The 22,647-nt window shown below is 20.1% G+C and overlaps 2 protein-coding genes across 4 annotated transcripts; one reads left to right on the top strand and one right to left on the bottom strand.

Moving 5' to 3' along the window:
• Positions 1–271: 271 nt before the first annotated feature.
• On the top strand, positions 272–2,109 carry LOC552434 (CCR4-NOT transcription complex subunit 11). Its single transcript, XM_624808.5, has one exon. The coding sequence runs from the start codon at positions 551–553 to the stop codon at positions 1,913–1,915; it is 1,365 nt and encodes a 454-aa protein (XP_624811.3). The 5' UTR covers positions 272–550; the 3' UTR covers positions 1,916–2,109.
• Positions 2,110–9,073: 6,964 nt separating this feature from the next.
• Positions 9,074–21,645, bottom strand: LOC726554 (carboxypeptidase M). Of its 3 annotated transcripts, none has more exons than XM_026439068.1 (10): positions 21,565–21,645; positions 16,631–16,872; positions 16,125–16,258; positions 13,864–14,000; positions 13,337–13,524; positions 12,495–12,524; positions 11,350–11,645; positions 10,390–10,566; positions 9,693–9,785; positions 9,074–9,279 (listed from the first exon to the last, which is right to left on the bottom strand). In XM_026439068.1, exons 2-10 carry the CDS (start codon positions 16,869–16,871, stop codon positions 9,097–9,099), a joined length of 1,479 nt encoding a protein of 492 aa, XP_026294853.1. In that variant the 5' UTR covers position 16,872; positions 21,565–21,645; the 3' UTR covers positions 9,074–9,096. The 3 variants fall into 3 exon arrangements, with proteins under 3 accessions (XP_026294853.1, XP_026294852.1, XP_026294854.1); XM_026439067.1 differs by lacking the exon at positions 21,565–21,645 and adding an exon at positions 18,552–19,223; XM_026439069.1 differs by lacking the exons at positions 12,495–12,524; positions 21,565–21,645 and adding an exon at positions 18,552–19,219.
• Between the last annotated feature and the right edge of the window lie 1,002 nt (positions 21,646–22,647).

Below are 22,647 nucleotides of genomic sequence, written 5' to 3'. Positions count from 1 at the left end.
TATAAAAGTAATAAATAAAAATATAAAGCATTTTGAAATATATATTGAATAAAATTTTATAATTTTAAAAATTATAAAAATTTGAGATAACTTTTTAATCTGTAATTTGTAATAAATGTCTCTATAAAATAAATGTTAATAGTGAATATAAAGAAATTTTAAAATTAGCGCGAAATATATAGCAGAAATACTAAAATAGATAGCGCTAAAGTAGTTTCATATTTTTACATTGTGTTTCAACTCTTTTTTCTGAAACTTTATAGTAATCGATTCCATTTGCAATAAAATGGTTCACTATCTTCAGTTGAGTTTGTAGATTGTACGATAATTGAGTCTATTCGCATTCTAGTCATAACCTGTAAAGTAACAACTATAAAATGTAACAAAATTAAATTTATCTATATTAAAACATTGCAAGTTAATATGTCATATATAATTATTAATTTTAAAGACGGATTATCATATTTGTATTACGATATTCATGAATATAATCGTGAAAAAGAAACATAAACGAGGTGCTATAACCTAATTTTATTTGTTACTTAGCATCATGACTCTTACTCCGAAAGATTTAACGAAATTATTGGATATCCTAGAGGAAGAAAATTTGGATACAAGTTTGGAAAATCTTTGTAATCAATTACATCAAGTATTTCCAAAAGAAGTTCGATTTAAAGTAGGAATGACATTAGTTCTCCTTCTACAACATATAGATTTGTTGCCAAAAAATGTTCAACGTATAATAGCAGTAGCATTATTATTCGATCTTTATAGAGGAGAAACATTGGCTTCAACACCTTTTGCACCTGTTTTTGTTCAGGTTTTAAAATCACAAGAAGATACAAATAATGGAGTACCAAAGACTAATTTTTCAGGACATATACCAATTTTATCTCAATGCGAGAAAAATCTTTTGGTAAATTTATTGGGATATAACCAAAAAGATATTTTAAAGAAAACTCCAAGACAAATTGTGGATGAATTATATTTTGTTTCTGTACCACCTGTTGATTTAAGTAATTTACAAGTACAATTAGCAGAACATCATTCAGAATTACCTTCTATTGCTAAATGTGGACACCCTGTAATTTTACCTGATATGGACCATTCAAAAGTAACAGAAATTGATAAAAATGCAACAAAAAATATGACGGAAATTTTAATTGTTAATGATCCACCATTATGCAGTCAAAGTTATCAACCTGAATTTTTAAGATTAGCACCTCCTCTTTATCGTTCAGTTGACGAATTACCATGGTTTAATGTCACAGAACCTTCTCAGTTTACAATTGAATATGATACTAATATGTGTGTTTCGAATTGTGCTGGTGCAGAAGCTCGTAGATTGATGGGTAAAGCTTTTAAAAGTGTATTGACATTACAGCAACAACAACATCTTGTTAACGAATTGGATAGAGATCCAAAATTGGTATATCACATTGGCCTTACTCCAGGAAAATTACCAGATTTGGTGGAGAATAATCCTTTGATTGCAATTGAAGTTTTGTTAAAACTCATGCAATCAAGTCAGATAACAGAATATTTTAGTGTTTTGGTAAATATGGAAATGTCACTTCATTCAATGGAAGTTGTTAATAGATTGACCACTACTGTTGATTTACCTACAGAATTTGTTCATTTATATATCAGTAACTGTATTTCTACTTGTGAAACTATAAAAGATCGTTATATGCAAAACCGTTTAGTACGTTTAGTTTGTGTTTTTTTGCAATCCTTAATTAGGAACAAAATTATAAATGTCAAGGAACTTTTCATTGAAGTGCAAGCCTTTTGTATAGAATTTAGTCGCATTAGGGAAGCTGCAGCTCTTTTCCGTCTGCTTAAACAACTTGAATCTGGTGATATTGGTGGATTGAATGCACCAACTGCTAACAATAAATTGGATATGTGTTAATATAATTAACATGTTTTTCAAATATCTGATAGGAAATTAATAGACTATTAAAATTTTTAAATATTTTTTTGATTAATTAAATTATAATGAACTAAGATACAGTTTCTCAGTTTTTTGAAAGTGATGATTATAAACTTAGTAAAGTTTTATATATAATTTTAATAATATGAATAAATTATTGGCTAATTCATTTATTTTCGATTAATTATTAAAATACTAACATGATAATTTCATTCAAAGAACCAAAAAAATGTTTTTATAATAATATACATAAAGTATATTTATTTATGTGTCACAATTTTTGTTAAAATTAAATGAAATATATGTACACTATTATTGTAGGTATAATATAATATATATGTCTTAAAAAATAATGTAAGTTATTTTCTAGTAATAAATTGTAAAAATTGTTCTTAGGAAAAAATAAAACAGATTATTATTGATACTCAGATATCAAATATTTTTTGTTACAAGTATTTTGAAACATTTTATAATGCTTTTGTATGTTTGTTTCTCTACAATAAGATACTATATAGATGCATCTTTACATACTATATATTTTGTATTCCAAAACTACAAAAAATAAATAAATACTTTTTATATTCTTAATATAAAAATTGAAATATTTTTTTATAATAATTGTTTATTATAAAATATTAAATAACTGATATTGTATAAATACAATGTTAGAAATCTAAGATAATTACATTAAATTGATATTTTGATTATATATATTGATGATACAGAATAGAACAATATTAAAGAAATAATTTAAATTTAGATATAAATGAAAAAAAATTATAAATATATTTATAATAAATTTTAAATCTTATAAAATAGATTACATAAAATAAAAATATATGTGCATAATTTTAGTTGTAAACAAATTTGTAAATTTTCATATATTATCATATATTATTTCTCGGATTTAAATTTATCAAAATTAGGGATGTAAGTAATATAAAAATAAATAATAAAATCTTATACAATTAAGATTTCATTTAAAATTTTTTTTTTTTTATCCATTTTTATTTTAATTTAGTGAAATAACATCTTTATTTTTTTCAAATTTTTAAATGAAAAACATCACAATACTAATAATTTTTAGCTAAATAAAAACAAAATATAATAATATCCACATAGTATTCGAAGAACTTTTTTTTGTTTAAATTAAATTATATTTTAATTTCTTCAATATTTTATTTTTAAATAAAATTATTTGAATTTTTACAAAATTTTATATTTTTTTAAAAAACCGAAAATGATAAAGCAATTCTATTTCTATATATTTAAAATGAAATTATATCAAAATTTTTTAATCGATATTAATAAAATAAAATTTCTATTAGACAGTGCAATAGTAAATTAAATTTTAATATTAATTTATTATATATTTTCTTAAGCTATTTCTTTTTTATTAAAATATTTTTAAAAATATAAATATATATTATCAATAATATATATTCACTATTTCCGAAATAAATGATAAATAAAGAATAAATTAGATATTTGATAGAACTATTGGATAGAAATAGAATAAATTGAATTTGTTATATTAAAAATAAAATATTTATTATATAATATTTATAATCATCACGAAGTTAAATTTTTTATATTAAATAATTATTTTTAATTATTATTTAATTACAATATTAAATCCAATAAAGTTTTACAAAATATTAATATCACATAAACATTTATTACATTAAATAAAAGATATTATACATAAACAATTGTTATATTTATTTATATTATCAATGCCTTTCGAATTCAATAAAGGCAGTGTTTACTGTTTATCAACGCAATCATTACAATTATTTATTATAATTTTCTCAATTCTTAATATTTTTAAATTAATGTCTACCATTTATACAACGAGTTAATATATTCATAGGATATTTTTAAAGGATCATTTCTAGAGACCAAAACAAATATAAAATTATGGTATATTATTATACATATTATATAATTTATATAATTATTAATATAATTATTACAATTTATATAATTAATTTATATAAATTGTTAGTATAAAATATTTATTGAGGTTTATTTATTAAGTTAAAAACAATTTAAGTTTATGTTAGATAAAGAATGATAAAGAGAATGAAATGATGATACGATGATTATATTCTCCTTCGTTTTGCTTCATTTAAAGTAAATTTAAATTATTTATAATATAGTAAATAAATCTAAACGAATATTTTTATGTACTAACTTTTGTATTTGTTTTGACTATTATAATTAATCCTCACAAGATGTCACATGAATATATTAATATATACTAATAATATATACTAATAATTTATATATACTAATAATATTTCAAAATAAAATGAAAATCAAAAATAAAAAAATTGCATTTCTATATTTTTTACATACTGACAATTAAAAATAAGTGTTTTCGATTTTTTGTTTTAATAGTTATAATACTTCAAAATACCTTTGGATTCGATCAAATCTTCATGTATTTATGAAAGAATATATAATCGAACTGAAAAAATATAATAATCTTAATATGAATACGAGTAGCAATTTATGATATAGAATAGAAATTATAGAATAAACGATTATGATATTTAGTTTTTTAAGAATCTTTTAACAACTCTGTATTCTTCGCTATTTGAGTTGCCTTATATTCATTCATTAAATTTTCCTAAATTTAGGGATATTTTCGTTGTTTTAATTGTCAATAACAATAGAAAACATAATAATAAATCTTTAAATCTAATAATAAAACTGAGAACAAAATTTTTTATTCTTGATTTTTATCTTATTTTGATTTAGAAAACCATTTTTTAAATTTTTATATCAAGTTAAATATATATATATATATATATATATATATATATATATATATATATATATATAATATAAACTTTATTTTTCTTCAATGATTTGACTATTTTATTAATATTAATATAATGCTATAAAAATATAAATAAAAATGGTCATATTCATAGTAGACAAATTATATAAAAATAGTATATAAACTTTATATATGAATTGTTATATTTTTACAAATTGTATGATTTATTATATTTAATATAACATATGATATATAATGTTGATTTGTTATATTTTAATATTTTTTAATTTATTTTATCTTTCCTGGAAATAATTTGTGAGTTAAAAATAAAACAATTTTTATGCGAAGATAAATATTATTTAAATTACAACAACAAATTATTTTAATATAATTTTAACATTTAATTTTAAATAATGTGTAAAATAAATTCAACGATTTATTGTTTGTAAGATTATGTTCAATTTATATTTCTTCGAATAGGTTTTAAAATAATTTTTTGCATCTATAAATTTTTTAATCGCTATATATATATTAAATATTTAATGTTTTAAATATTTACATCTTTTTAATTCTAAATTAAAATATTAAATTAAAATAAAATAGTTAAATAAAATAATAAAAATAAAATTAAACATGTTAAAAATTGCAATATATTTTCGATAATGTAAAATGATATATATATATATATATATATATATATATATATAAGTTATATTATAATTTAAATTTGAACTAATTTGAATCATTAAGTGCTCCGAAAATAATTTGAAAATTAATATCTTTTATTTTGAATATATTTAAAAAATTATTAATATTATTTAAAAGAAATATATTAAGTTGAAATATGATAATTTCATTTTTTAAAATATCTTTTAATTTAATTTTTTTAAGTTAATATTATTTAATAATTTTTGTAATTAAAATATTTAATTAAGCTATTCTATATTTGTTATTTTGTATGATAATAGATTTATAAATAATAAAAATTTATAAAATGTTTTTGATTTAATTAATAAATTTAAATATTTAAATTTGAGAATAAATAATTTTATATATGATTTTTTCGATTTGCTATAAATATTAGTAATTAAAATAGTTACATCAATAATAAAAAATTATATTAAAATATAATAAATCCAAATTCATACCAAAAGAAATTTTATCTTGCTTTATTTTCATTCGATGCATTTAAGAAAAACAAAAATGTATAAGAGTACAAAATTAAAATAATATACAACAATTATATATTATAAAATTATTATAAACTATATAATATTTTAAGTATATAATGTAATAAAAATAGTTACTACTCGTCCTTTAATATAGTCATTTTTATTTTTTAATTTTAAGTGCATATATATAATAAATAAATTTTTGTTGCATTTATTATATTATATAGATATGTACTTAAATTTATGATACAAATTTTTTTTATATTCACTTTAATTGATATAATATAAAGTATATAATGATATATTAATCATATATTATAAGTATATTATAATATCAATCAAATGTTTTTTTGAAACATAAAATTCTATATAACTTATAAATAAATTATATTTTATAATTTAATTTTCTCTATTTATTTAAATTGATATATTATAAAATATAATATCAATCAAATGTTTTCTTTCTAATATAAAATTTTATAAAAATCATAAATAAAATATATTTTATAATCTTTTTTATATTTTTATATATTTTTTTTATTTTAACAAATCTAAACATTTAATTTTTCTTTTATATATTATATTATATTATATTAGTTTTAAAGTATGTATTATTTAAGGATTACATTATTTATGAATTATTTTTATAAATTATTTTTAAGTATTTTTTTTTTTTATATAATATGTTCATATATGTTCATATACTAATTCTATTATATATTCATTAAAATAAATAATATTTTTTTAATTGAATATTTATATATTTATATAACGTTAAAAAAAAGTTATTTTAAAAAAACTTAAATATAATAATTATTAATATTTATTATTTTATGTATTTAAAAATAAATTAATTGTAAAAATTTTACAATTCTAGATAGATATTAAGTTGTCTTGTTTAATATTTCGATGTGCAAATTAATTTATACAAATTTATTATCGGATTATATTATATATTAAACTACATTTTTTGTTACAGTGAACATTTATATATTGCAATTTATGTTGATAGTAATTGCATTATTGAACACATACTGTTTCATTATTTTAATCTAGTCTAATCTTAATTTAACAGAAATTTTAGCACGCTTTTATTAATTCAATTATAGATTTTTTTTTTATAATATATCTTTATTTATTAAATATCTATTATATTTTTATCTACATTTTTTATTTTTATTTTTTATTTATTTTTTTTTTTTTAATACTTTTTTAAACATTCTAAAAAAATATTTTCTCAAAAACTTGAATAGTCTTTTAGAATAACTATATATGTAAGTAGATTTTTCTACTATCTAATATTACAATAATTTTTTTTTTACTCTAATTATATTTTTATTCTTGCAGTAAATATATTCTCTTTTAATACGATTCTATAATAAAATATCATGTTATATAATATATGTATAATATTAATATGTTGCTTAAAATTCTTTCATTTTTTCAATGAATTATTTAAAAAATATAATTAATAATTTATATTTATATATATTAAATATAATATATATGTATATAATATGCAAAGAAAAATATAACAGGTCCCTTTTTTACCCGAGTTCTTTTAGCTATTGTTATTTTATTCATGTCTTATTTTATTATATTATGTCTTATTTTATTATATTTTATATAAAAAAAAAAAACAAAAAAATATATTGGAATATAATTAGAATAAAAAATAATTTGTTATTTTGAAATGAAAAATTATTATATATTTTTAAGGTCATTTTTTGATATTATTCTTAATTCGGAAACTGATCATTTAAATTACATTTGTATATATAGTATACGTCACATATCATAGTATATATGAAGGCACAATGTTTCGACATGCCTTTTAAGAGAAAAAAGAAATTAATTATAATAAATTACGTTTTTCTATACACGTATCATATTTTTCAAATATTATAATTAAAAATTTTTTTTTGAATGATATTTTTTATTTGCGAGTCAAATAATTTTTATACGTATTAATATATTTTTTAGTTTTAAAAAACAAAAAACAAAAAACAAAATTAACGACAATATTTAATTTTCTTTATTATCTGTTTTATTAATTAATATTCATTATTAATAAAAAATAATAAAAATTAAATTTTAATAATTAATAACTAATTAATTTGATATAAATTTGAATTATATATTGAATATATTCAATAAAAAAATTTATGAACTAGGAAATATTTCTTATAGAATTTTTTTTTTTAACATGTAGATTTTTCATATATAAATAAACAATAAATATAAAATAAACTAAGTACACATATATTACTCATTTGTTCTAACAATGATATAATTTTAAATTTTTAAGATATTGAATATTAAGATATTATTTTTACATGTATTTTTTATTAATAGAATTCTAAAAAAGAGATTTCAAATGCTTTAATCCAAGATTGTAATGTTATTTTTTTTAACGATTCAAAATAACGTTTTCTTTAAAATCATAATATTTGTTTTATATCATTGTTATTGCAAATGTGCAATGTATATATTTTAAACATATTATTTAATTTTTGTTCAAATTAATATTTTAATTAATTTGAATTATGACATTTGATCATTTATCATATTTAAATAAAAGATCATCTAATCTCATTTATTAAGAAATTGGAAAAATGAATTTAGATAAAAATTAAACAAGATAAATATTCAAATATTAATAATGATATAATTTTGTTTCCCTACAAAATTATAAAAACGTATTTTTTAAGTATTTATAATAAGAATTAATTATTATACAATACAAACATTTTTCTCAAAAATTAAATGATAGAAATATGTATAATATAGCATTTTTATCAATAAATAATATTTTAAATAATATTTATAAATAATCAATTTAAAGATACAAAAAAATAAATTATTGAAATTAGATAAAATTACAAAATTAAAAAATAAAATTGTTCATTCATTGAACTATATCTACATATCATGTAACAATATCTACATGTCAAGTTATATATTCTTTCAAGAATCTTTGTTATTTATTAAAACGATTCAACATTTAATATGATATCATTATTATTATTTTCTATTTACTATTTATTATTATTATTTTATATCGTCATTTGTAGCAAAATAGAATAACAAGTAATGATGAATATTTTCAACAACGTTTCATCGTTTTCTCTAGTTAATATGAAATTATTATGAAATAATAATAACATCGAGAAATTAGCTATTCGCTAAATTATCATTAATCACCCAAACCAATTATTGACGAAGGAATTGAATCCATTACTAAGAGATGAGAAAATCCCGCTGTTTGTTTCGGCTGCAGTATTAGTTCCAGGATGTGGTCGAAAATGTATTATGTGATCTCGATTATGGTCTCTATTTTCATTATAAAAATTGGAACCAGTTTCATCTTCTCCTGGATGTCTCTATTATATCGAAATATATAATAACAAATTTTAATTAACTAAAAATATATCGATATTTTAAAAATAGTATGTTGAAAGACTTTGAGTTTCAAAAATTAATCTAATTTTAATAATAGAATAATATCAAAATCTATATCAATTTTAATTAAGTTCACTATCGTAAAATGAAAATATTAATTTTATATTAATGTTTTAAAATAACAAGCTTGTGAAATTTTTAGCTTATTATTTTATTTTATTGATTATTCACTAATTTGATTATTGAAAAGGTATTTTTCGATTTTCGAAATTTTTATAGATTTAACTTTCAATTAATGAAATTAATAATAAATAACAGTAAATAACAATAAAATTAGTAATAAAAGTGATATATATATTTATATTTACATAAATGATTTTATAAAAATACTCACGCTTGCTCTGTATAATGTTACATTGAAAGATGTTGGATGTTGTTCTACTATTCTAAATTCTACATCACGAGGAAGATATCCATTCGCATATATCTATAACATAATATCATTAAATCATATTAAATTGACGAGAATTGACTGGAATACATGTATTATATAATATTTTCTATATTTTTAAATTCTAATCTAATTTTTTATAATTTATCAAAAATATAATAATAATAATATAATTTTTTTGATTCATTGAATTCAGCTAAAAAATTTTTAATAGAAATTATGTTATTTCATTAATAAAGTTAATAATTCAATAAAATATATGCGTATAATAAAAATATATTCAAAAAATTATAAAATAGTATTCTGAATGTTATTATTTGATATTAATTAAAGATCATTAAAATTATGAAAAATTGAAGTAAATTTATCAATCATCTTTCTAAAAATTTTAGATTTTATGGACAAGGATATTATTTCAAGTAATTATTATATATTAAAATAATAAAATAGTAAAATTATTTCTAAAATTTTATTTTTATTTTAATTTTCTATATAAAATATATTATATAATATTGATATTATTTAACTAAATTTAAATTTTTAGTTAATTTTAAAAATAAATAAATTTAGTTAATTTAAAAATATTAATAATATTGTAAATATTGTTTTTTTATTAGTATCCAAAATTAAAAGAAATTACCTCTAATTTGTACACTCCGGGCAGTAAAATTCTCCAAAATTCACCATATTTTGTAGTAAGGAAGCTAACGTCTCGCGATTTTACTTTAATGGATGCTCTTTCGATGGGATTTCCATTTTCATCGATAACGAACCCATGGATTCCTCTATGAGCTTCTGCTAAAAACTTAATTAAAGCCTAGAAAAAAATTAAAATATGTACATAAAGAATTCATTGTTTTTTAATATAAAGTATTTATAAAAATTATATAATAGAATATAAGTGATAAAATATAAAAAAAATTGAAAAAAGATAAAATTAAATTTTAATAACAAGATTTGCTTTCACACATTAAAATACATCATTAAACTTTAAAATATTAATGTTAAAAAAGATATATCTTAAAAAAGATATGAACTATATAACTAGAATAATAGAATAATTAGTAGGATGTAGAATAAGATTTTTTTAATAAATTGATTCTTATGTATTGTTTTTATATTTATTTCAATTTTCAAAAAAAATGTAAATATTTTATAATAAATACTTTTTTTATTAACATGCAAAATGAAGTGTATTATAAAACATTATAACTTATTTTCTTTGAAATTATTGCGAATATATATATATTTTTCTATAATTAATAATTATATAAAATGAAAAATTAATTCATATAACTTTCAATTTGAAAAATTGAATTTTTTAGATGTGAAGAGAATATATTTCCACAATTTGTTGTTTAAAAATTATTGATCTTTATTAATTTTCTTTTAATATAATATTTTTTATTTTTTTTTTTTTTAATTTTGTAATGGAGTCATCTCATTTCGTATAAATAAGATAGATAATAATAAATAAATTATTATCATTAAATATTATCATTTAAATATAACAATCTGCATCAAATAATTTGTAAAAAGAATATGAAATAATTTATTATTTTTTTAAATACTTATATTCCAAATTAATTTAATAACTTACCACGCGATTTTCTTCCCAATAAAATTGCAAATCAGAAGCGGGTGGATATTTACAACATGAAAGTTCCAATGTAATTTCCATACATCCATTCCATACGTAATTGAAGTCTTGCATGCCACCGGTAAGCGGATACCATTGGGCTCCATTAGTAATACCATTTTTGAATCCCGGTTGAGACGGTGAACAAGGCAATCCTTGATACATAGATCCATGATTTCGAGAATATACTAGCGATAAATGTTGAAATACGTCGTCATCCGGTGAAATACTCGGTGTTGAAGTATAACTCTGAAACACTAAATTATTGTGTATAAATTTTGCATCTATTTTTTAAAGTTATTTTTAAAATTTTTATAAAATCCGAATTTTATTATAAATTAATTGGAATAAGTTTCATCATTTGTTTTGAAAAAGGAAAAAAGAAAGATTATCATTTATTCATATTTCATATGTTATATATATTATATTATATATATAACATATATATATATATATATATATATATATATATATATACTATAATTTTATAATATATAATTAATTTATGAAAAAATAATAAGTTTTTAATAAGTTTAGATACATACATATATAAATACATATATACTCTGATAATAATTATTTCATTTTTTTCTTAACATTAATTTTAAATTGAATAAAATTTCTAATAAATTTTATATTATTGTTTGAATAAAAAAAATTGTTAAAACAGTTACGAAATTTACATTTCAAATAATTGTAAAAAAATTGTTTATTGTACTGCAGAAATTATTTCAACATGCATATTTACTATTGTTTAGAATTTTTGAATTCTTTCATTTTGTCATTTTATTTCTTAGAAAATGTCAAATGTCATTTATAAAATAGAAAATCCCCGTGATGCATGCGTTTATATTATCTGCAACATGTTTAAATTACACATTTGATATGTGATGGTAAAATCTGTGTAAAGAATAGTTTAAAACATAAAATTAATTAAATAAGATATAATTAAAACATAATTAAAACATGGAAGGGATTCGATATAAATGATAATTGAAGCAATGATGTAAACACTGCCAAACCTTCTTTTCACGAAGCTAACTATACAAGAATATCATAGAAACATTAAACAAGTTTTCTGATTTATAAATGTATATATATTATACCTGCACATAATGGCGCTGACCGGCATATTCCTGACAGCATGAAAAGTTATACAATACGATCAGATTGCTTTCAATGATATTAATTATATAATACAATTCTATGTAACATGTATTATAGCAGGAATAATTTATTCATATGAAATTTAATTAAATTAACGTATTATCAATATGGATTATGTTTACGTTATTATTTATATTCTTAATAATCTATTTAAATAGATCAAAATATGATAAATATTGAAAATCTTTTAATTCAAATATGATACACGAGATTTAATAATATTAATAATAAAGTTCATGATAAAATTACTATTTATATATTTCATTACTATCAAAATATATTGGCCACTGAAAATTTTGAAAATAATTTTGTGGAATTTTTAGAACTGTCTTAATATTATTAACAAATATTATTGAAATGCTTTTTTTTTAAAAAGATTCTTTGACCAATAAAAAAATTGAATCGTCTTCCTTATTCTTATTCATTGAATCTTGATAATTTTTTTTAAAAGATAATGGAAATGTTGAAAAGATATTTTGATGATATAATTTTATTCTTAATAACATTAAGAATAATATGATAACAACTATCAATTCCATATGTAATTTCCAAAATTATCATAAAGATCGGACAAAATGTTGGCTTCGGTGTATGGTTTATTAAAGTTAATATTTAATTGATTGCAATGATATTAAGTAACAAAATGTTTGATAATTCTAATTCAGTTGAATTTGCATACTTAACTGTAATCTGTAAATCTTGTACTTGCATTGCACACAAAAGAAACTAAATTAATGAACTTGTTAACACAAAAAAGGAATATGTATAAAAACAAACTTACGCGAATTAGGTGTGTTATCAAATGGATAACTAGCAACCAATGCACCTCCATGTAAGCTTCCTGATAAAACGAATTGAATTTTAGAAACCCATTCCTTTACAGCTTCTGTTTCTGGTTGACTTTTTTTGTTGTTTTGTTTGAAGTAATCGGGGAAATTTCGATTTAGATCGAAACCACGAGCATTGTATCTAAAAAGAAACGTGCAAAATTAAAAAATTGTAATCTTAAGATTTTGAGATGATTTATCTATATTTTAAAGTAATATATAATTATTGACAATGATTTGTTACAATATATTTAGAATTATGATATAATAATTATAATGATAAAATTATAAATTGTATTTATTAATTTATTTGGTAAAGAAAAACATATGAATATAAATACATAAGTCCAACTAATTCATTTTAGATGTTTTTTATTATGAGTTATTCTTATTATTGAAAGATGAAATTCTATTTCTTTTATTTTTTTAAGTATTTCTGATAATAATTTCGAATAGTATTGAAGAAATTGATAAACCTTACCTGCCCTGACCACCTTCGCAATATCCTTCTTTTGAAACTTCAAAACCATCAGGATTCATTGATGGAAGAATATGAATTCTAGTATTGTCTAAGAGCCACGTAATGTATGGATCTGATCCATAGTTCGTAACAAGAAACTGTAAGTAAGAAATGAAATTTGTTACATGTATTATGACAAAATATATATATGTATATTAATTAATAATAATAATCTAAAAATTTTAATTATACCAATGAAAATTCTACATTGTTTAAATTATTATTTGAATAAATTTTTGACGTGTCTTTTAAATATATTTTTAATATTTTTAAATATTAAAAAAAACATATTATGTAAATATCTTATAAAAACATAAAATTAATGAGTATTACGATTTTAAAATATTAAATGAATTTAAAACGTTATAATTTTTTTATATTGCAAATATTTAACAAATTTTGTATTAGATGGACATATAATAATAAATAGAAGTGAAATTTTTATTTGATATTCTTGCGAATAAAAATATATTTTATATTATTTGACATTTATAATATATTTACTAGATTAATTATATTAAATATAGTAAAAATATAGTAAAAAATCACATTTAAGAATCCAAATATAATTTCCTTCTACATTTTACATTCAAATATTCTAATTTAATATTTTTCTTCACTATTCTCTTTTATTCTATTCTATTCTAATTGTTAGATTACGTAATATTATTAGATTTTATATATTTATGCAACATTTGAATATTAAATTAAAACAAAATTAGAACAAAAATTAATACAATGCATACGAAAAAGTGCAAAATAATCAATATATATTATGATGTTTAAAGAATGAAGCAAATTTCTATTATCTAATATCTAAGTTCCATTTTATCATATAAATAAAAATTTGATTTTACATAAATATTCGCAATTTAATAAGTCTATTAATAATTTTTTTTTTTCTAAATATTCTGATAATCCATTTTTTTTACAAAAATATCTTTTTAATATCTTTATCTTATGAAAAAAAAAAGAATGAATATTTATTAAAAATAGATTTTTAAAAATATAATAGTTTCAATTTTTCAACTTATTTAAGATGATAATTGTATCTGTATAATTTTCTATAAAAATAATTATAATTGAAAATAGGGCAACCTCCTAGAAAACACTTTCTGATCCTCTTGAGGATCGCGATCTATAAGTTCAGAAAACTGAGTTCTAATATATATAACCCGATTTTATCAAAATATTTATTTTATATATAAAATGGTTTTAATTTCTACTTTGGATTAAAATTTATTTTAAAACATTTAATAAAATAAATCATTGAAAAATTAACATTGAATAGTAATATCTATATAATATATATATCAGAGCAATAAAAATAAAATTTTTAGTATTCATAATTTTTAATAATAAATGAAATTACTTCCATAGCAATATGTAAGCTATTGAAATCTGAATCAATAAATTTTGTTTGAAAAATTCATATTGTGAATCATTTAAAAATTATTTTTCTTGATTTTATAAATTTTTTCAATAATATAATTTAATTTTTATTTAAAAAAAATAATATTTTTTATCATATATAATTTTAGATTAAGAAATTTGGATTTTGGTAGAAACAGAATTTGAAATAGATCGAAGAAAATTATCCTCTTACATATTCATTTTATAATATCAATATATTTATGAAAAAAATGACATTGTAATTAATAATGTCATCAATCAAATTAAAATAATATAATAAAAATATAATAAAATAAGAAAAAATATATTTAAAAATCTTAAAGGAAAAATAAAAAGTTTGAACATTAAAATCTTTATATCATTTTAAAAATTAATTTTATGAAAATTATCTTTCGTACAATAAATTTGTAAGATTAAAATTTCTTTTCATTTCGCTAAAAAGTAAACAATTTTGATTTTTTTATTTTCTCCTAATATAAGTAATATACATACATAATTACATGATAGATAAAATAAGATAAATTGGTAAAATTATAAAAAAATATTAGTTATACATTATATTATATATATATATATATATAATTATAAGAGATCATAAAGTTTATGATTATTTATCTAATCCTTATTAATATATAATATTAAAATATTATAAATATGCGAATAAATTCTATATGTAAGAGAATGATACGTAATTGTATATAAAAAAGTTTGTATATAAAAAAGTATATGCAAATTGTGCTTTTTTTGAGAACGTTTATAAAATTCAGGGTTAACGAAGTTGTGACATATATATCGCTATATATACTTACGTGAATCAAATGTAACATTAATTCCCGACCTACGGCTTCGTTTCCATGTATATTGGCAACATATTTTACATCTGGCTTACCGATCATATGTTCGTAAGGCGAGGAAGAAACAACCATTACCCACAAATCACGACCTGTAAAATATATATATTTACATATATTTTTTGGATTACCTGTTACTGCATTAAAAAAGAAAAATAAATTTTTAATATTTTATTGTTGCGATTCGATGGTGATATAAATATAATCTTTAAGCCCATTGATCATCGATACATTGATGAAAAAATATTAAATAAATGACAAAAATTAGATAACTTTAAGATCTTTTGTTATGGATTATTTTCCATTCACTCACCATATTCCATGATTCGTAATTCAAGGATTAGAGTAAAATAAATGTAATTAATGCAATGTAGAGATGGTAGTCTTTGATTATAGTTTTTGAATTATTAAAATATTAAAATTATTTAGAATTTTTCAAAAGAAAAATTTCTTAAAAAGCATACCTTTCACTGATTTTCCTATAGAATATAAGGCAGTGAGATTTTGAAATCGAAGAGAGGTTGTTCGTAGAAAACGGCTCATTCGCTCGTAATTATGATATGTGTAGTCGATATTATACGGTTCCTCGTAAGCATGAAAACGAGCATTGTAGTGATTCGTGAGGTCTTTGTTAATGTATTGCGAGGCAGCGGCAATTTCATGAAACACTCCAAGAATGGAAACGAAGAAAATCGGTCTATACATTCTGCGAATTAAAAATTAAAAAAATAATTTATTTTATAGAAAATCCGCATTCTTTTTAACAAAAATAAATGTAAGTAAGTAAATAAGTAATATAATAGTATTACATGTTATAAATATTTAGGAATTTCCTTAAATTTATAATATACAAAATATTTTTAATTTTTTCAGAAATCGCTATCAAAGATATCATAACAATTTTTTCTGTAACAAAAGTAATAAATATTGTCAACAATAAAATAAAATATTAACAGTATTTTTTTATTATTATTAAAAGATTGTATAATAAAGAATTTTTCAACAGATTTTAATTCTTTTTTACTAGAGAATAATTTTAATTTAAAAGACTAAATATACTCTTATGTATCAAATCAATTCAATTATAATATAACATTTATGACTAACACAAGTTAATATATGTAATATTCAAAATTTTTTAACTTTTGAAAAATTGTATTTTATACCATTGACTTTAACAGTATTAAGCACATAAATTTTTTACTTCATCTTCAGTATATGTAAGTATATAGAATAGATAAAATGACTATAAAATGATATCATTTTACGCTCATACGTTGCATAAAATCAGATCAAGGTTTGATATCCCTCCACGTAAATTATAACGAACAAGTATGAACTAAAGAAAATTGCAATGCATTTATGTTTCCTATAGATAGATTGAACGCATGTTGGCTATTTCTTATACTCTTATAAGATCGATCTGTGTGTCGAAAAGCATATAATTATTTATTAAATGGAGTCGCGACGAATATCTAAAAATATAAGGTTTCGCCAAAAAAAAAAAAAAAAAAAATTGGGTTACAATTATTGGCCGCGGACGAAATTAGTCATCGATCAATCAGAGAATACTTCTGTAAAATATCTGCAAAGGTTAGCTATATTCGAGAAAATGATTTAAATATATTTGGGACAATTATCACAATATTAAATTTAATTATATTTTAATTTGATTATACTTTTGAATTAAATAAATAATATATATTAAAAAGCTTTATAGCCTTTTTTTCAATAAGATATGTAATATAAAATATCTATATATAATAAAATAACAATATTATTTTTTATATTATAATCTATTAAAATCATAATCTATAAAATTATGATATATAATTGTAATCATTAATATAAATATGGAAATAACAAAATTAATAAATATTATATAATAATATAATATTAAATATTAAATATAATTTTTTCATAAATATGATATTTCTCATTATTTCTATATACTTATAATTAACTTTAATAAATTTTCATTGAAAATATATCCTATTAATAATATTCTCATTAAATTCCTAATAAAAAAAACTGTCAAAAAAATATAATATAGAATATTTAGGAAAAGAGAATTGTATTTTCGCGTTTCGACTTGACTATCTAATTTTTAGCTACTATCTTTAAAATAGGTTTGCTATATTTACGATTTATATTTTCTCCTCTAAACAAACACGTTCCTTAGCCGCGCCATGTTTAAATCAAACAGATTTAATAAGTATAACGGAATAACAATATCAATGATTGCACTATGACATTTCTATTTAATAATCAGACAAAAAAGCAAGAGATTATAATACATTGTACAAATGTTAATCAAATAATAAAATGAATAAATATAATAAGAAAGATAACAAATAATTTTTTTTCGAAAGAAGAATGAATTACCTGATTTACGAATTATGCGAGAAAACAGTGGAGGAATTGAATTAAGCCGATGAAATGTAAACATGTAAAGCGAAGAAACGTTGCGAAAATATCCAAAGGATGCGAAGCACGTGGAGCAATGGAAAAGGTCGCGAAGAGAAATCTGATTCTTCGTTCGTTCAGACGGATCCTCTCAATGGCATAGTACACTGGTAACAGTAGCAAGGCCGAGGCCGTCTTTCGCGGTTGAACATATTGGACGTTCTATTTTCCAACGAACACGGTTGCACAGAGCAAAATCATAGGGAAAAAAAAAAAAAAAAAAAAAAAAAAAAAGAAAGAAAAAGGAAGAATAATTGGCCGCGGATGATACGCGGAACCGAACAGTTTCTTTCACCTGCGAGAGTAACCCGTGGTGCGTGATACTGTGAGAATTTACAAAGAGAAGCGCGAAGTGTGCCGCGCGTTCACTACCACCACCTCCACCACTACTAATGAAAGCCACTTCCTTCGTCGCTAGCATCTGACGTTCTAGAACGGCCACCACTACTTCTTCGTCGTTTAATAAATACGTGGTTAACACTATTGCGCTCTACTACTACCACTTTCGACAAAACAATGAGTAATACACGAACGGTGTCATTCTGGCCCCTTCTCTTCTTTTCTCTTCTCTTCTCTTCTCTTCTCTCCTCTCCTCTCCTCTCCTCTCCTCTTCTCTTCTCTCCTCTCCTCTCCTTTCCTCTCCTCTCCGCTCTCTCTCTCTCTCTCTCTCTCTCTCTCTTTCTTTGGCATTTCATCAATTCCTCATTCTCACTTCTACCTGTTTCTCTGGCTTCTAGTTCTCCGAAAAATTTCAATTTCCTGATACGCATATTTTGAAAAATCCACTTTTTTTATCTTTCTATGCACAATTACCGAGGAAGTATTTAACAAAAATTCAATGAATCACGCTTGACAATAAACATTTTTTACATTTTGAATCATTATCCTACATTTCCAATCGTGTACGCTCTACGCGCACTTTCTTTCACTTCCTGTATCCGTTATCGCGCGTATACGTTCGTTTCAAACAAGTTTGAAATATATTAAGTAGCTTTTTTTTTTGCTTATATATAAATAAATAAATTTAGATCAATGCTTTTTATCGAATGTGTAATTAAATTTATTTTTCCATTACTTTTTTGTTTCTTTTTTCCTTTTTTTTTTTTTTTTCATTCCTTCGTCTTCGTCTAACTTTTCATAAGTTGAGAGAAAAATAATCGTACCGTTCTCTTTTTTTATACGTGTTTTACTTTTTTTAAAATGTCGTTAGTTCCTTTCTGTAAATAGAGGTACTTCTTTCGTAAAAATCTGGTTTTACATCTTAGATTCTTGAATTCCAAATTTTTTGCGTGCATGTGACCGCATATGCGAGAGGAACTCTCGCGTAAAATGAGAAACCTACTTTACAAAATATGAAAAGAGAACACGACTTACGAGAAATGGTTGTACAAGTTTACCTTAAATAATGGTGTCGTATGAATGTGAGAGAGAAAGTAAGTGGAACGAAATAATCGATATTCCATTTGAAATTTTCGAATAAATGAAAGCGTTTTTAATGGTTGACCTGCAAATATAAAAAGGTCAGTGAAACCAAAATGTAAACGAAAATGTTTAAGTTTGTTTCATTCATAAATGAATACTATTTTATATAAACACTTTTAGCTTTGTTGCCTTAAATCTTTTCTGTTTTAGTATAAATTATACTATTCTGTTTAGTATAAAAAATTGTTTTATATATAAAAATTTGTAAACTATATAAGTCATTCCAATATATTCTAATTCATTTAATTTATTATAAAATTTTATTATAAAATTATAATATTTTTTCGATAATATTTTATAATATCGATAGTATGTCAAACAAAAATAAAAAATATTAAATATATATAAAATATTATTTAATATTATATGTTTAAAAAATGTTTAATTAGATTATATTTTTAATAAATCGGATATAAATAAATAATAACAATATATTAAAAAAAATAATTATAATAAATGATTTTTATAAATAGTGATGAATAAATTATTATGTTATATTAAAATTCTTTGAATAAACGTTAAACTTTAATTAATATCTTTTAATTTTTAATTTTTCAATAAAAAAATTTTAAATAAAAAATAGTTATACTAAGATTTCAGAAATTATTTCGAAAATTTAATATTATTAAAAATAATTTCATTTGTTTTAAACTTTTTAATTTTTCCATTATAAAATAAATAAGTATATATTATAAACTTTAAATTTTCTATATTTAATTAGACAGAGACAGAGAAAGAAAAAGAAAGAGAAGGAAATATAATAAAATTTAAATTTTCAATAATCGTAATAATGATAATTATACTTATAATTATACTTAAACTTTCAAACAATTTTATTTATATGTATAGAAATAAATATTCAATTATATTCATTTACAAAAAATATTTATTTTTTTGTAAATCTTTATATATATATATATACACATATTATTATTGTGTATATTTTTCTCACTTACATAATATTTAATAATTATATCGAATCATTATTGTTTATGTAAATTTAGAAAAGTGAAACTTAATAAGTCAAATGATAATATAATTTGTACAAATTAACAGTTATATCTGAATGCAACTGGTGAAAGTTGTTAAAAACGTTAATTTTCACTTTAATTTTTTTAAAACTTTTCACTAATTGTAATTATTTATGTTGTAACGAATATTTACCATTTAATTATTACATTTTGATGTTTAATAATAAATTATTAACATACTAACAATTACATTAACATATATGTAATTATATTAATAAATAACGTTAAATAACATATTGTGTATGTAATATTAGAATTTTTTTATATACCGTTGAATAATTTTTTTTAAATGATAAGCAATAATCTAATCTAAGAATTGGTGAGCCAATAGGAAGGAAGAGCACGGGCATTATCTTCGAAGCAGCCCTTGTACACGTTTCAAGTGTTATCGAGACCAGTGTTCTACTAGCAATGCTTACCAAGTAACAGATCATACTGTTGGATGGATCGTTGAACCCTGAAGTATGGAACACGTTTGAAAAAAATTCCAGTCAGAAGTATGTCACAGCGGTGTATGATACTAGCTGTTGAGAGTGGAAGTGGGAGAAAATGGGGGTGATGGTAAGGGGATAGAGTGGGGAAGATTGGAGAAGAGAACTTCTCACGGTCGATGATCTACCTTGAGATGACCACGGGACCTCATTCTTAAAGGTCAGTGAATATTTTCAGCTTCTAATTTTAATATACTCACAACTGTGCTATTTCATTTTATCAAATGCAATTTCAGGGTTCGTACGAGGGGTTAGTTCTGTGGGAGAATTCGTGAGCGTTAATGCGTACATAAAAGTGGTCAGAGACTTGGAGAACGTATGAGCTTCCAAAGTATAAAAATAATTACTGAACTAGAAATGAATTAGAGAAGAAATTTTATTTTTAAATTGCATGAAGGAATTATAATTGAATTATACTATTTTCTATAATAATTATTGACAAATATCGATATTCATTATATCGATATTTATTCATTTTATTTTCGAATGTATCTTAAATATGAATAAGAGATAAAATTGTGTAAGTGAATAAAATTAAATGTATTTGACCATGAATGGAATGGATAATAAGTGGTAGTTTTATAGGATAATATTATTTTATTGAAGTTACAATTGTCATATTAAATAAAATATAAAAGAAAAATTAACTTAAATAGTTAAATATCTTTTTATCATTCAATATTTATTAAATAGATTTATCTAATATATTATTTAAATTATTTATTTAGATTATTTAAATTATTTAATCTGATTATCCTTTAATTATTATTTTTTTTTAATAATATTGTAGCTCTATAATAATTAATTATATATAGCTCTATAAAAATGTAAATAATAATTATATTTATACTTTTAAGTTTATTTTTCTACATTTTTTCTTTTTTACATGTTATCAATATAAAAATTTTCATAAAATTATCTAATTTTAAAATATTTTCTAATTTTCTAAACGTATAGAATTCATTTGTATAAATTTAATTATTTATAAAAATATATGTATATTCGTTCTAT

This window comes from Apis mellifera, linkage group LG2 (assembly GCF_003254395.2).
Source record: "Apis mellifera strain DH4 linkage group LG2, Amel_HAv3.1, whole genome shotgun sequence".
Taxonomy (NCBI): Eukaryota; Metazoa; Arthropoda; class Insecta; order Hymenoptera; family Apidae; genus Apis; species Apis mellifera.
Note: the sequence above shows the minus strand (reverse complement) of the source record. Positions and strands in the feature narration are given on the sequence as shown.